The sequence below is a fragment of the Mus caroli genome, chromosome 5 (assembly GCF_900094665.2).
Source record: "Mus caroli chromosome 5, CAROLI_EIJ_v1.1, whole genome shotgun sequence".
Taxonomy (NCBI): domain Eukaryota; kingdom Metazoa; phylum Chordata; class Mammalia; order Rodentia; family Muridae; genus Mus; species Mus caroli.
This window is the reverse complement of record NC_034574.1, coordinates 133,056,877-133,072,727: the sequence shown is the minus strand read 5'-3', so window position 1 is coordinate 133,072,727 and position 15,851 is coordinate 133,056,877. Positions and strand designations below refer to the sequence as shown.

Below are 15,851 nucleotides of genomic sequence, written 5' to 3'. Positions count from 1 at the left end.
AAAAAAAAAAAAAAAAAAAAAAAAGAAAAAAGAAAAAGAAAGAAGAAAGCAAGTTGAGCAAGCCAGGGAAAGCAAGCCAGTTTGAAGCATCTCTCCATGGTCTCTGCATCAGTTCCTGCTTCCTGACCTGCTTAAGTTCCAGTCCTGACTTCCTTTAGTGATGAACAGCAGTGTGGAAGTGTAAGCTGCATACACCCTTTCCTCCCGGCTTGCTTCTTAGCCATGATGTCTGTGCAGGAGTAGAAACCCTGACTAAGACAGTTCCCCAGGACTTCCTGCTTCAGCTGCCTGGGCCTCCATTTTGAAGCTGGTCTGTCTGGAGTGCCAGATGGCGAATGAGTAGCTTAAGGCTCCTCCCAACCCTGTGTTTCTTTGACGGTTTTTACTTCTCTATTGGAACTTAACGTAGGGGGATGCTTCCTGGATATTTCTCCCAGTCTCTATGTTGAAGTTAATGGAAGTTTGCTTTGCTTAGTTTAGGATCTTAGATTTGGGGTGATGGGGTGAGTTCTCATTTTGTTCCTGAAGCTGGCTTGCTACTTACTCACTTTGTAGCTAAGCTTGGCCTTGAACTTGTGCTCCTCCTACCTCGGTCTCCCAAGTGTGCACCAACATGGCCAGGTTGGTGTGTGTGTGTGTATGTGTGCAGAGGTCAGAAAAGAGTGTTGGGAGGCTTACTTCATCTTCATTCCCTTGAACCAGGGTCTCTCACTGAACCTGAGCTAGGCATGTGGCAAACAAGGCCCGCTGGCCTCTGCCTTGCAGCATCTGGTTACAGTTGTGTAGGTGACCACCCTAGCTTTACATGGGCATTGGAATCTGAACTCAGGTCCTTATGCTTGCCCAGCAAGTGCTCTTACCTGTTGAGCAGTCAGTTGCTCCAGCTTCCCTGTGCTTTGTGTTTTTTAAAGGCATGTGCTTGAATTGTCAGGATCTCATACACACAGATGGGATGGGATGGGATGGGATGGGATGGGATGGCCAGTGATCCAGGCAGGACAACCAGAATCTCATTCCTTCCTTCCTGTAGCAGGGAAGCAGCCCCAGCCTGTCTGTCATCTAGGGCAGGATGACTAGGCTAGGTGGTGTCTCCCGTCCTTTCGTATAATTACTCTGTGTGTGTGCATGTGTGTGCATTTGTGCAGAAGCCCGATGCTTTGTATGCTTGCCTTCAGCTCACTCTTTTTTTAACTTTAAAAGTTACTTTATATGTGTGGATGTTTTGTCTGCTGTGTGTCTGTGAACCACGTGTATGCCTAGTATCTGCAGAGGCCAAAAGAGGGCAATGGATCCCATAGGACTGAAGTTACAATTCGTTGTGAGCTGCCACGTGGGTGCTGGGGATTGAACCCAGGTCCTGTGGAAGAGCAACCAGTGCTCTTAACTTCTGAGCCATCTCCATTTTGTAAAGGTATACATGTAATTAATTAACTTATTTATTGGGACAGGGCCCCACTGTCTATCTCTGACTAGACTGGAACTGACAGATCCTTCTGCCTCTGCCTTTTGAGCTCACCACACCTGGCTCCATCTTGGTTTTTGTTGTTGTTTTGTTTTGTTTTCTGTTCTGCTTATTTTTGTTTTGGGATAGGGTGTGTCACTGAACCTGGGTTGCTCCAATGGAGTTAGACCAGATCGCCTCCAAACCCTCAAGCTCCTAGGTTTGTCCCACTTTCATCTCCCCAGCTCAAGGGGTTGTATTAAACATGGTGCCTCACCCTTTATGGGAGTGCTGGGAATCCGAGCTCAGGCCCTCCCGTTTGCATGGTAAGCACTTTGCTGTCAGAGCCTTCTCTCCAAGCTTCTCTCCTTGTGTGGAAAACCTTTAGCTCCCCTGTTCTTTTCTGGGAACTTGTTACTTAGTATTGAACTGGCTGCAGGCGTGGGATTGAATTACCTGAGAACCTCATGATTTAGTGGACTGAAGCTTAAGGGGACATTACAGAGTCCCCCTGAGATGACCACGCCCGACTTATCCAGTTCCCGTGTTTCCATGAAAATGTCTTCATTTTCTGTCAGTCTTCTGCCTCCTCCTCCTCCTACATGAGTCTTCGTGCACAAGTCGGTGTCCGGCTGTTGGGTGAGCATAGATTTCTTGGCTGGAGCTGGAGTCCTAGAGCCTTGGGCATGTGTTGGCTGGGACATGAGTACATGCATGGGCAGAGTGCTTCAGTGGCGTGGATGATGGAGGCCAGGCGGTGTCTGGGCCGCGGTTGCTCCTCCTCGTCTCCAGGGTGCAGTGTATGAGTTTCAGCACTGGGCTTTCCTTTCATCTCCAGATGTGCTAACCGGGCTGTCTGTGTGTCTGTCTACATGTCAGCTGTTGTGTTGCCTGTGCAGAAAGTCCTGAGCCTGTAGCCTCCATCCCATCCGTTCCTGCTTTGGCTTCCAGTGTGGCCCTTCCTTTATCCTGTGCTACCTGGAAGTACCAGAATGTCTGAGTTCACCTCCTCTCACACCTCCCACATCAGGTCCTCTGTGCCTCTCTGGTCTCCCCATGTCCCCTTTCTAGACCTCTTTCCCTATTGTTAAAGCACCTCTCTCCCAGCATCCTTCCTCCATCTGTTTCCCCTTTGGACACACCTAGCTTCAAAGAGAAGTTGGTAAGTGTTGGGCAGAGCAGCTGGGGCTCGCGTGAGCCGTGCCTCTGTTGTGCCTGTGAGACACTGCCTGTGGGAAGCCTAAAGGAGACTTAGCAGTGGAGACGCTGCTGCCCTGCCCTCATAACCTCCAGGTTTGAGAACATCTCTGCCTTCACCTGCAGGGCTCTCAGTGAAACTGGGCCCTCCTGAAGCTGGGCTGGTGGCTCGAGGAGGAGAGCTGCCAGGTTGTGGTTGGGGGAGTGAGGTCTCCAGGGGGCGCTGGGTCCTGGGTGCTGCATGTTGCTTAACTCATCCTTGTTCCTAGGGTAAGAAGGAGGAGAATGATGTGGTGGAGAAGCTGAACCTCTTCTTGGATTTGCTGCAGTCCTACAAAGTGAGTCACCAACATGTCTATCTGATGGTGACCTTGGGATTGGCTGCAGGTCAGGGCTGACTGTCATGGGATCTGTTTGACTTTCCTGGGGAGACTGTAAAGAAACTGTTCCTGGAGATTAGGCACTGGTAGACCAGAGGGGATTCCACTTACATCAGCTGGTGAGGTTACTGGGACTGATCCCAGGAACAAGGGTGGCCCACAGGTGGCTGTAACCTAAAGTGTGGTCTTTCTCCCCATTCAGTCTGTACCTTTTCCTTAATCTTGTGGAGATCCTATGCCTCGCTTCCTCCACGAGGGAGTGTTAGCAGATCTGACCTCATGAGGAGGCCACGGGAGTCGTCCCAGCTGCTCTCTCTGCTTCAAGGTGGGGATGGGCACATCCGACCTGAGGGAGCTGCCTGCCTGGAGGTCTCCTAGGCTGACTCAGGACTCCCGCTAGCACCCCAGGAAGCTCCCAAGTGGAAGGGGAGATAGAGGATTGCAGTGTGTGGTAGGAACCAAGGTACATGAGTATCTGTGACTGTCAGGTTCTCTGGAAGTGACTGTAAAGCCTCACACAGGGGCTTTGCTGCTTCTCATGGGTTGAGGGCTCCAGAGAGCCAGCCCAGAGCTTACAGGGAAGGATTTGGAAGTTGGCTCTGGTGACTGAGCTGGTGATGTGGCGTCTACTGTTCAGGGCCTTGCGTTTCCAACATGCACCACTGTACCTGGCCTCCTGTGAAGTTCCTGTTTGGGGTTGAAGGGCCCCACCAATTGATGACAATATTGTTTCTTTCTTGGGCACACAGTCTTACCACCAGTGAGACGTCGGCTCTCTGAAGTTGGGTAGTATTAGTAGTGTGGGGTTTGGGGCTGCCTCAGAGCCCTAGACTATACAAATCCCTTTTTTAAAGGGTGATTCATTCTCCTTTGGGGCCTGGGGTAGTGCACAGATTAACCTGAGCCAGATAGGATCTGCGTGGGGCTCAGCTCTGAATCAGAGTGTGTATGTAACCGTTTGTCTCTCTTAATTACACTAATGTGTGTGTGTGTGTGTGTGTGTGTGTGTGTGTGTGTGTGTGTGTGCATGCGCACTTTGAGGTCAGAGAACAACTTGCAGGAGTCAGTTCTTGCTTTCCACCTTGTGGGTCCTAGAACTCAAACTCAGATCGTCAGGCTTGGCAGCAAGTGCCTTTACCCATGAAGCCATCTTGCTCTTTTCCGACTCTTTGCTCTTTCTGAATAGGAAAAGCCAGTCCTCCCAAGGGCCCTGATGGCTCAGTGCCTGTCAGTGTGAACCCTTCTTACTGCCTCTGCTCTCCCCTTGGCATACTCTGTCCTTTAAGATGGGAGGTGGAGCTGTGAGAAGGTGTCCGGTCCTCCAGGCTCTGGGTCCCTTTCGGGTTTGCTGCAGTAGGTGAGTGTGCCCCTCTCTCTTCCTGAAGGACCTGTGTGAGCGGCACGAGAAGGGCGTGCTTCATAAACACCAGAGGGCACTGCACAAGTACGGCCTGATGAAGAGGCAGATGATGAGTGCAGCGCATGGCCGAGAGCCCGAGTCTGTGGAGCAGCTGGAGTCACGAATCGTGGAGGTGAGCAGCAGGCAGGTATCGGGGAGCAGCTGTGGGCTGCAGGTGGAGTGGCATCTGGAGTTGCTCTGAGCTCAGAATTGTGGGGATCCAGATCAGGGTTGCGGTGTGGGAGAGATGGGATCTGTCCCAGGGGCTCAGTGCTGTTTCCCTGGCCTTGTATTTGCTTGGTGCTCACTCCTGAGTATGTGAGGACAGGAGCCAGCGCCCGAGCTCAAAGCAGATGATCTGTACCACATCTGAGGGGCCTGTGCACAGATTGGCTCTCTGCTTGCAGCAGGAGAACGTGATCCAGACTATGGAACTCCGAAACTACTTCTCCCTGTACTGCCTGCACCAGGAGACACAGCTCGTCCACGTCTACCTGCCTCTCACCTCGCACATCCTGGGGGCCTTTGTGAACTCCCAGATCCAAGGGCACAAGGAGGTGAGCCACCCCTGCCCCCACTGTTACTAATGCCAGCCTGTGTTCAGGTGCCTGGCCAGTCGCCTGTAGCCAGTGACCTCCAGAATGGAGCTGATACCCATTGGCCTGAACAGTTCCTAGTTCTCCAGCCTCTTGTGTGGCCAGAACAGTGACGGTGAAGACTTGTGAGTGGGACCAGAGAGACTTCAGGAAGTTCATTCTTTTAGGAGAACTCAGGAGTCAGGAAAAGCCTGGAGACTCCAGGCCCACAGCTGAGAGGAGCGGATGGTGGCAGTCAGTATAGCTGGGAACACAGCTTAGCCGCCTCTAGGTGTGGCTGCTGGAATGGGAGAGGGTAGGAGCAGGGCGGGGGTGGGGAGAATCAGGACTGAGTCTTGGGAGGCCCCGGGATGCTTACCATGTGCAGGGTCTTCCACCCTTGCTCAGTCTTGCCAGCAGGAACTGAGGTAGCGCTTCAGAGACCATGTGTGATTTTTTTTTATGTATGATTTGGGGGGGGGGGCAGGTAGGAGATATAAAACTAATGTCTGCCCCCAACTGGCATAACAGTTATTATTCATTGGAGTTCATTGTGAAGAGTAAAGGTAGTTCTGGGGCGGGAGGGGGGCACTACTTCCGCGGTGGTGGATGTTTACAGAGAGCTGCACTTCCTCTCCTCAGTTATCAACTCCTCAATAGCTAAGTCCCGGTTTTAAACCTTTAAAAGTTATTTATTCATTATTTATGAGTATGTGTGAGTTTATGGGTGTCACCGTCTGCAGGAGTCCACAGGGGCCAGAAGAAAGTATCAGATTCCTCTGGAACTGGAGGTATATACAGATAGTTGTGAGTTGCCATGCGGGTGCCAGGACCCAAACCCTGGTGTAACCCTGTAACTTCTAGTGCATCCCACCCACTTTGAGACAAGATCTCACTATGTAATAGACCTGGCTGCTCAGGATCCGCCTGCCTCTGCTTCCTGAGTGCTGGGATTAAAGGTGTGTGTACTTCTATACTCTCAGCCATTTTCTTTTCACCCCCCCTTTTTTTTTGTAATTTTTATATGCATATGTGTTGTATGTGTATGTGTGTGTAAATGTTTGCACGTGTATGGGCACATATGCATGTGCAAGAGAATATATTTGTGTGTCTGTGGAGGTTGTGAGTTGATGTGGTAGTCTTCCTGGATCATTCCTTACCCCATATTGAGGCAGAGTTGCAGTCACCCTGAGGCCAGAACTCACTGATTCCGCTAGGCTAGCTATCCAGCTTGCCCAGGGATATTCGTCTCCCTCTATCCACTTAACATTGACTTGGGTGCTGGCCATCTGAGCTCTAGTCTTCGGATTTACAGCACAGTCACATTACCCACAAGCCATCTCCTCCGCTCGCCTAGATTTTCACTTCACATGGCTGGGTTTACCATGAATCTGGCTTCTCAGAGCCAGCAGGAGTTGTGTGTCTGTCCTTACCCTGTCAGGATTCTGCGGGTCTAGAAACGGCTATCCAACCTGGTGAGATGGCTCAGCGGTTAAGAGCACTGGCTGCTGGAGGCCTTAGGTTCAATTCCCAGCTCCTGCATGGCAGCTTACCACTGACTATAACTGTAGCTCTAGCGTTTTGACATCTTCACACATACATACATGTAAACAAAACAACAGTGCACATAAAATAAAAATAAATTTTTAAAAAAGGAAAACACTATCCAGCCTTGAGAGGGACAGACTGCTTGGTTTCCGCCTGGCATGTGACTAACTGGTGGCAAGACGGGTCACTCTGATTAGGATCTGGAGTCTAATGTGGTAACATCTGCTGTCCTAGCCCCGTGTACCCACACCCACACCCATCTTCCTTAGCTGTACTTCCTTGGTTTTCCAAGTGACTCTGGTGTCCCCTGCTGGCTATGGGAACCCCATCTCCTCCAAGAGGACATTTGCTTGTCTCCTCTATGTGAGTTACAGGGACTGAATTTAGGTGATAAGAGTTGGCAGCAAGCATCTTTACCTGCCAAGCCATCTTGAAGACCAGCCAGTGAATTTTTTTATTTTTTATTTTTATGTTTTGTTTTGGTTTTTTTTTGAGACAGGGTTTCTCTGTGTAGCCCTGGCTGTCCTGGAACTCACTCTGTAGACCAGGCTGGCCTGGAACTCAGAAATCCACCTGCCTCAGCCTCCCAAGTGCTGGGATTAAAGATGTGCACCACCACTGCCCGGCAGACCGTGAATTTGATACCCTGCCTTAGCTTCCCAAGTGCTGGGATGCTAAGCACATGTCACACAGCTGACTCAAGTGGGGCTGGGGATCCAAACCCAGGGCGTCATGCAGGCCAGGCAGGCGTTCTGCCTGCCGAGCTACTCCCTTAGCCCGTGGGATCTCTTGTCTTGTGTAGTGCCAAGGTCTGAGAAGTGGCATGAAGGTACAAATGCACTAGTTTTCAAATGTTGGCCTGGGTGTTGTGGTTACAGACCCATAGAGCCGTCACTGCTTAGCAGCTGACCCGGGTGCTGTGATGGGTGATGGGTAGAAGCTGGGCTCATTACAGCTGGCCCTTCTCTTCAGGAGACAGAGGTAGGCATTGACTTGTGGGTTTTTTGGGAGGGGGTACATGATGGCTGCCCAGTAGCTTTCACGGCATCCAGGCCAGTAAACCTGTTCCATGGGTAGAGAGCTTGCCGAGTACGCACAAAGCCCAGGGTTCTATCCCCAGTACCACATATGCCAGCTGTAGTGGTGCTCATCTGTAATCCCAGGACTCAGGAGGGTCGGAGTTCAAGGTCATCCTCTGTGATACAGCAGTTACTACATTTCTTACCTATTTGTGCGGGGTGCTGAGGATCATACTTGGGGTCTCATGTGGGTTTGGTAAACTAAGTCTAATCCCAAGCTATATCCCAGCTCTGGTTTTGATTTTTAGGTCTCACTACGTAACCCAGGCTAGCCTAGAACTTGTACTCCCTTGCTCTCTCTGCCTCTGGAAGATGGACCAACATTGAGAGAATGGGGTCGTTTGTCTTCCCTTTCAGATGCTCAGCAGTGTGGTGTGAGGGCCCTCATGTTCTTGCCACCAGGTGATAAGGAACGGGAACCGGCTTGTCACGGACCAGGTTGTGGCCACCCACCTCACCTCCCTTTCTTCTTCTCTTGTAGATGAGCAAGGTGTGGAATGACCTGAAGCCGAAGCTAAGCTGCCTCTTCGCTGGACCTCACAGTGTGTTGACGCCACCGCGCTCCCCTCAGGAGGATGGCGTGTGTCCCCACTAGTGGCAAGGCCCACGACAGAGCTCCTGGTGGCCTCACTAAAACCTCTTTGCAAACAGTGTGTTCCTGGCTGATTCCCTCCAGGCAGCAGCCGTTCCCCTGAGCTGCCTGTGGGCTGCCGGCGGTCTTTGTGTCTCCCTGTTCCTGTTGTAGGAGGTCTTTGTGCCCCCAGTCTGCCCCTTGGCCTGTTGATCAGGTCGGTAGTGGGAAATTAGGGTGCTTTGGACTGGATTGTGCCCGGTGCCCGCAGTGTTAAGGGCCTTTTGTACCCAGTAAGTGGTGTCTAGGGGAGCCTAGGGGTTCACCTAGCAGCAAAGGGATGGGAGGACTGGCCTGCCCTGTGGCCTGGCAAAGAGCTAGTCAGTCTCTGAGGGTGGGCCGTGACTCTAGTCTTGGGCCTGCAGACATTCTGGGAGGAGCGTTTGAAGCCAGGCGGAGGTCTGACGCAGGGGGGAGGTGAGTGTGCAGTGCTTGGAGCTTTGGAGGACATCTTTCACTCCAGTGCGATCCTTGGAGCTCTGGTCCAGGGCCTGTCAAGGTCCACAGTGGATGAAGGCTCAGGGTCTTTTTGTGTTGGGTTTGGAGGGTGGGAGTGAGGAGGGGTTGTGGGGAAGCACTGGAGGTGGGCATCCCTCTTGGGTGCCCAGGCCTCAGGCTGTCAGGCCACAGACTCCACCTGGATGTGAGCTGTTTCCTTTACCAGCCCGCTCACTTGCCTCTGTGCTCTAGTGCTTTGGGGCCCCCAAGCCTGCAATAGAGCCTGCCTTTTCTCACATAGTCTTTCCCTGACTGGGCTGTGGGTGCCTGACTCCAAACTTGAGGTTCCACTCCTAGGGTTCAGAGGAACCAAGGGTCCCCCTACCCTTTTGGGTATCGTGCTGTCTGAGCCTGTGTTGTGCCCCAGCCGTGCTTGGGGCTGCCAGAAAGACAGAGAAGCACAAGAGGCACCGGGTCTCCCGCCTGCTTGTCCTTTTCCCTGGGCCGAGTGGGGCCCAGCGGTAGCCTTAACTGGACAGTCCTGGGGCCATCGGAGTGGGAGTGAAGGGAAGGGGTTTTTTTGGTGCTCCCTACTTGGTGTTAGCCACCCTGGCTGAAGAAGCTAGACAGGGCAGTGGGGCTCTGGGACACTGCTGTGCGGACGGACTCTGGGCTAAGGGAGTCAAGCTGGTGCTATGGGATTCGGCTCGATGAATGAAGCACTTTATGGACTGCAGGGATCAGTTACTGCCACACCCAATAAACTGGAAGTGTTTACAGATGGTCTCCACGCTGCAGTTTCTCTCCATAACCCCATGAACACCATCAGATGTGTCTTGGAAACTGAGTCTTAAGTTGGGATGGGCAGCTGCCCCTACCCTGGTGGTCCCTGTGGGGGGAGTGTTGTAATGGTGGCTTCCTGAATATAGAAGCATAGCTTCCTGCTGGAGGGAGGCTTCTCAGACTCAGAAAATCGGTTAAGTTTACAAGTCTCAGAAATCCAAAAAGTACACAGTACACAAGATCCCTCCCTGAGGTGGTGCCGGAAGTGTCAGTTGCTGAGGGAGGAGACTGACTTGTTGAGTGCTCCGCATAATACAGAACTTGAGGACTGTATCTCCAGTTCTCACCCATGCTGTGGGCCTTGTATGAGGAATTCCTTCTCCTGTGAGCTAAGCTACACTCCTGTAAGGAACCCCAGAAAACTCACTGGCCTTAGCAGAATTATTTCTTTGGTCTTTGGAGCCAGATCAGTTGAGTTCATTTCCTATTGCTATGATGAAATTTCTCCACAGAAGAAATACAGTGGGAGAGGGTTTAACTCCTAGGTCTGTCACCTTGCGGGAGTAGGGAGTCATCCTGTGTGAGAGTTTGAGCCAGCTGGGCACAATGCATCCGGAGTTAAGCAGAGAATAGATCAAAATGTGCTCTCCAGGGCTCGGCTTGGTTTCTCCACTCTCATGTTCAGGGTTCCCTTGTTAGGGAATCATGCCGCTCATAGTGGGCAGGCCTTCCTACGTCGGTTAACGTAATCAAGATGATCCCCAAGACATGTCCACAGGCCATCCTGATGTAGACAGTCCCTCTCTAAGATGCTCTTCCCAGGGGATTCTAAAGTATGTCAAGTTGACAGTTAAAATTGATGTCGTGGTGAGGGCTGCAGAGATGGCTCAGCAGCTAAGAGTACTTCCTGTTCTTAGTTTCTTAGTTCTCAATTTTAGTACCCACACCAGGTTGCTCCAAAGGTCCTATAATTTCAGCTCCAGGGGAACTGCCATCTGTCCTCCCTGGTAACTCTACTCACATGCACGTCACCCCGGCCCTGTGAACCTAATTAAAAACGAATCCAAGACAAGGGGCTGCAGCAATGCCTCTCTCTCAGCACTTACGTCTCGGCCCCTTTAGGTTTAGTGAGTTTCAACCTAAGAGTGTATTTGGCTTTGGATCATGACATAATATGTGAGTGTACGTATATTATAAATTATATATTATATATGTATATATATACACATATACATATATATGTGTGTGTGTATGTATGTGTGTGTGGGTGCTGGTGCCTGTGGAGGCCAGCAGAGGGCGCCAGCTTCTGGAGCTGGAGGTGCAGATGGTTATGAGCTGCCTGCTATGGGTGCTAGGAACTGAACTCTGGTCTTCTGCAAGAGCAGAACTGCTGCCCCATTTTCCAGCCCTCCTTTTGGGCTTTCCTTAAAGGCTCCCTCTTCCTGTGGGAGAAATGTTTTCTGTGAAGTAGTTAGGATGCAACATGAAGCAGGATAGCTTGTTTTCCACTGATCCCACTCACATTGTGAGGTCCCTGTCTAAGTGTGGCCTGGAAGTCCTGGCTCTGCTGCCCCTCACATCAGGGGAGTGCCTGCTTCACTACAGCCATCATAGTAACGTGGGGAATGAGCAAGCGGGGAATACAGCCCTGATGGCCGTGATCTGGCTGGGAACCCAACCCAGGTTGTCTCCATCAGGTTTTGCAAGCTCTCCTGATTGGTTATCTTTGCTCACAAGCCTCAGCCTAGGAGGCCTCACCTGTGTCTGTCTATATAACTCCCTGGGCACAGCCTTTCAGCAGACCAGCCCCTAGTGGGAGCCCAGTCACCTGCAAAGGAATACTTGTCTTGCTCTGAGACACCACCGTCCCAGCTGCTTCCAGAGACCTGTGGCTCTAGCTTCTCTCAGTGGCATTCTACTCTCCACAGTTCTTCTTCAGGTGCCTGCTCTTGTCTGGCATCCTGCTCCCACTAAGCACTTCAGATCTCCTTTTCCATTTAGACTGCCACTCCTGCATGAAAGGAGTCCTTACCTCATCTTTGGTGTCTGTCCACCCTGTTTGGGGTAGCGGGACAAGAATTGGCTGTCTGGGTACCCGGCAGGATCTCTCCTCTATCCAGCCACCTGGACCACTTCTTGACGCTGTAGTCACACAGCAGCTTAGAGGAGCAACGGTTTATTTCAGCTCATCCATCTGGGGACACAGTCCATCGTGGAAGATCTGACATAGTAGCCAGAGTGTGAGCAGACAGTAAGCGGTGCTCACCTATAAAGCAAGGCCCATCCTCCATACTCCGACCCCCAATGACTCGGTTCCACCAGCAGGGCTCTGGCTCTTAAAGGTGCCACAACCTTCTAAAATAGGACCAGTATGTGGGGACGAAGAATTCAAACAGTGGTGTATTGGTAACATTTCACATTTCAACCCCAACCCCTCGCAAACAGAAAATACCAGCCCCTGCTTGTGCCCTTGGTCCGACAGCTTGCGGCTGTGTAGCATCCTGAGTGGCCAGAACCAGCCAGACTTCTGTATTAGAATGAGTCCACCTCTCGCAGCGAGTAACTGAGGATCGTGTCCTGATCCTGGAACTTGAAGTGCCCACAGAACTTCTTCTTCTGAAGCAGGAGTGGGAACCAGTAGCTGTCATCCGGCCACATGTCGGCAAAGGGGATCTGGTCCAGTTGGAACCACTGAGGGCGCATTTCTGGGTTGGGGGGACGGGGAAGAGGAAGAACATAGATTTCAGCTGACCTGAGAGGGATTACCCCTGGGTCCCTGTGAATACCTGTTTGGAGATTTTGTTTTGTTTGAGACATGGTCTCTCTCAGCCCTGGGTGGCCTTGAATGCAGAGTCCTGTTCTGTATCTGAATATGTCTTTGTGGATGACTGTCATAAGTGTGTGGGTACTAGAGGAGACCAGAAGAGGAGCTGGCGTCAGAGCCGGTCGCACACTGACTAGTGCAGGTGCTGGAGACTGAACGTGGGTCCTTTGGAAGACCAGCGAGTGCTCTTAAGTGTTCAAATCTCTCTCCAGTTGTTTGGACATTTTTGGTGGTGGTTGTTATTTATCAAAAGAAAGAGTTTACAGGTTTAATATTATTTTTAACTACATGTATGTTATTGTGTTGGTGTATAGGCCCATAGAGGCCAAAGACATTGGATCCCCCTGAAGCTGGTGTTAATCATTTGTGATGTGGGTGCCACCTGATGTAGGTGCTGGGGATCAAATGTGGGTTCTCTGGAAGAGCAGTTTATGATCTTAACTGCAGAACCAGCTTTCTAATATTATCCCCTCTTTAAAATTTTGTAAAAATTATATGTACGGATGTTTTGCCTGGATACAGCATGCATGCAGTTCCTATAGACACCAGAAGAGGGCATCAGATCCCCTGGACCTGTGTTGTGGACTGGTGTGAGCAGCGCTTTGGGGATGGCTAAAAAGCACTAGGTCCTCTGCAAGAGCAAGTGCTCTTAGCTCTGAGCCTTTGTCTCCTCATCCTCTGGAGCTGTTTGGGATAGAATGGCTACACTGTAGCCCAGGCTGGTATGGAGTGAGTGGCAATCCTCCTGCCTCAGATTCCTGGTTGCTGGGTTTACAGGTATGGGACACCACCATGCCTGCTTTAATTTCTTGGATACAGGGACTTGTCTTTGGAGCTCTGAATGATCTAGCATTGAGTAGGGTGCCCATGTTAGTCCTGAATTCAAGGCAATCTTTCTGCCTCAGCTTCCTTGGTGCTGGGATTATCAGTGTGCACTGCTATAGCTGACGTATCTGAGAAAGGAGCTTGGTGTAATTTTATAGCTCATGACCATCTCTTGGTCTTGACAGGGTTCTTTTATGTAGCTCAGGCTAGCCTAGAACCCATTCTGTATCCCAGTATTCCCTCTGATTCAGTTTTTCTGCCTCAGGGCTGGGATTGTGGATGAGCCTCAACATACCTGGTTATTCACTTAGTTGTTTGTGAGACTTTCTGAGACCTAATCTCCTGTGTTGGGATTGAGACATGAAACACCACATGGTTCATGCCACTCCTGGGGATGGAACTCAGGTCTTTGTGCTTGCTAACCAGACCTCCTGTCAACCAAACCGCACCCCAGCAGCTGCTGCCACTCCTCCTCTTCCTCCCCTTCCTCCTCCTCCTTTTTTTTTTCTTCCCAAGACACGGGTTCTCTGTGTAGCCCTGACTGTCCTAGAACTCATGCTGTAGACCAGGCTGGCCTCAAATTAAGATCACTTAGCTCTGTTTCCCAAGTGCTGGGATTAAAGGCATGCACCCCTGCCACCTGGCTCTTCATATTTTTGAAACAAGGACTCACAATGTAGATCAGGTTGGCTTTGAGCTCACAGTGATACCCCGCCTCTTCCTCTCAGGTGTTGGGATAAAAATGCACGTACCAATATTTGACTCATTTCCATATTCTGTGAAATAAAGGAATGTACTGGGGCTGGAGAGATGGCTCAGTGGTTAAGAGCACTGACTGCTCTTCCAGAGGTCCTGAGTTCAAATCCCAGCAACCACATGGTGGTTCACAACCATCTGTAATGAGATCTGACACCCTCTTCTGGAGTGTCTGAAGACAGCTACAGTGTGCTTAAATATAATAAAAAAAAAATAAATCTTTTAAAAAAAAGAAAAGAAAGAAATTGGCTACAAGTCTGCTTTGCCTGCCTGCCCCTGGTTCAGACGCAAAGCAAAGATAGAAAGGCTTGGTGCCTATACTTGGCAAGGGTTGGTTCCTTTTTCCTAGGCAGGCAAGTGAGTCTGGGTATCCATCCTTCCCTGCCCATGGCTCACCTTCACTCTCTGTGGGCGTCCCGTGCACGTGGTCAGTCGAGAAGATATGCACGTCCATCAGCTCAGGAGAGCCCACAAATTCAAACGAGATGTGGCCTGCCTTGTGCAGTGTATCCACGCTCAGACCACTTTCTTCCAGCAGCTCTCTGGACAGGTAAGGAAGGACGTGGGCATTAGCAAGCTCATGAACATGGCGTCCATGCTTGCAAGGGACAGGGGCACGGGACAGCAGCCCCAGGACTTGTGACCTGCGTATTCCAGGAGGACATCATGCAGAGGCATTGCTATAACGAGTCGAGAAATGACTTGAACTTCATAAATTCAGACATGGGATTACACACCTGTAATCCCAACACTTAGGAGGTTGGAGCAGGAAAATTTGGGGTTTGAAACCAACCTGGGCTACATAATTAAAGGGCACCTGGAATATGCAGAAAGACCCTTTAAGGAGGCTAGAGAGGTGGTTTAGCAGTTGAGAGCACTGGCTGCTCTCCCAGAGGACTGGGGTTCAATTCCCAGCACCCACATGGCAGTTCACACTGTCTGTAATTCTAGTTCCAGTGGATCTAGGACCCTTATACAGACATTCACGTGGGCAAAGCACCAATGCATTATTAAAAAAAAAAAAACACCCAGACCCTTAAAGAAAATTTAAAAGCCAGGTATGGTGGCCTAGGCCTTTAATCCCAGCCCTCTGGAAGTAAAGGCAAGTAGATCTCCGTGAGTTCAAGGCCAGCGTGGTCTACATAGCATCTGCCAGTCTTAAGGGTATATTTCCTATTCTCTTGGGCTTCATCCCCAGCTATGCTGGCTCTGTGGTCAGACTTCCCTTTTTCTCACCTCTTAGCCCCATCCTCAATGGTCTCTCCTTCCTGCACCTTGCCCCCGAAGCCATTCCAGCGGCCAGCACCAAAGCCCCTCTTCTTCATGCCCAGGAGAACTCGCTGAGGCTGTAGCACTAGCACAAGGGTATAAAGCCTGGAGGTGCTCATGCTCTCCCGGGTCCTGTTAAGAGGATGGGAAAATGTGGTTTGATTGGTCTGTAGTCTGTTAGAGTATGCATCTTATGTGTTCTGTTGTGGCCAGGTGGGAGGGAGATACATTCTGGGAGAGGTGGATGGTATGGCCTGCTAAGTACACAGTCACAGGATACACTCTGTGGCTTAGCAGGGCATGTACAAATGTGCCTTTGAGGTCCCCCTTTCATTTATATTTTTATGTATTTATGTATGTATGTATTTATTTACAGTGCTGGGGAAAGAACTCAAAGCCTTGAGCATGCTAGGCTAGTGTTCTCCCATTGAACCACACCCCAGCCTCTCACAGGGGTATTCTAGGCAGGGGCTCTACCACTGAGCCACACCCCCAACCTCTCACTGGGGGATTCTAGGCAGGAGCTCTACCACTGAGCCATACTCCCAGGACTGAGCCATCTCTCCAGCCCCCAGACAAAGTGTCTTATTTTATTGTTTCCTAGGCCTCAACTGGCTCAGGCAGTGTCTTAGTCAGGGTTTCTATTCCTGCAGAAACATCATGACCAAGAAGCAAGTTGGGGAGGAAAGGGTTTATTCAGCTTACA

At 50.7% G+C, this 15,851-nt stretch overlaps 2 protein-coding genes across 4 annotated transcripts in view; one reads left to right on the top strand and one right to left on the bottom strand.

Annotated features, from left to right (window-relative positions):
• Positions 1–9,467, top strand: part of Snx8 (sorting nexin 8) — a 50,568-nt gene extending 41,101 nt beyond the window's left edge. The window contains exons 8-11 of one of the 2 annotated variants that reach the window (XM_021162988.2): positions 2,908–2,976; positions 4,404–4,550; positions 4,828–4,974; positions 8,101–9,467. In XM_021162988.2, the coding sequence (XP_021018647.1) occupies positions 2,908–2,976; positions 4,404–4,550; positions 4,828–4,974; positions 8,101–8,214 (477 nt within the window). In that variant the 3' untranslated portion in view covers positions 8,215–9,467. Of the gene's footprint in view, positions 1–2,907; positions 2,977–4,403; positions 4,551–4,824; positions 4,975–8,100 lie in introns of both variants that reach the window. The other variant, XM_021162987.2, reaches the window with a different exon arrangement.
• Positions 9,468–11,631: 2,164 nt separating this feature from the next.
• Positions 11,632–15,851, bottom strand: part of Nudt1 (nudix hydrolase 1) — a 7,370-nt gene continuing 3,150 nt past the window's right edge. For both annotated transcript variants that reach the window (XM_021162884.2, XM_029477967.1), the window contains exons 2-4: positions 15,113–15,277; positions 14,273–14,418; positions 11,632–12,176 (exon numbers count right to left, since the gene is read on the bottom strand). In XM_021162884.2, the coding sequence (XP_021018543.1) occupies positions 12,004–12,176; positions 14,273–14,418; positions 15,113–15,264 (471 nt within the window). In that variant the 5' untranslated portion in view covers positions 15,265–15,277 and the 3' untranslated portion in view covers positions 11,632–12,003. The remainder of the gene's footprint in view (positions 12,177–14,272; positions 14,419–15,112; positions 15,278–15,851) is intronic.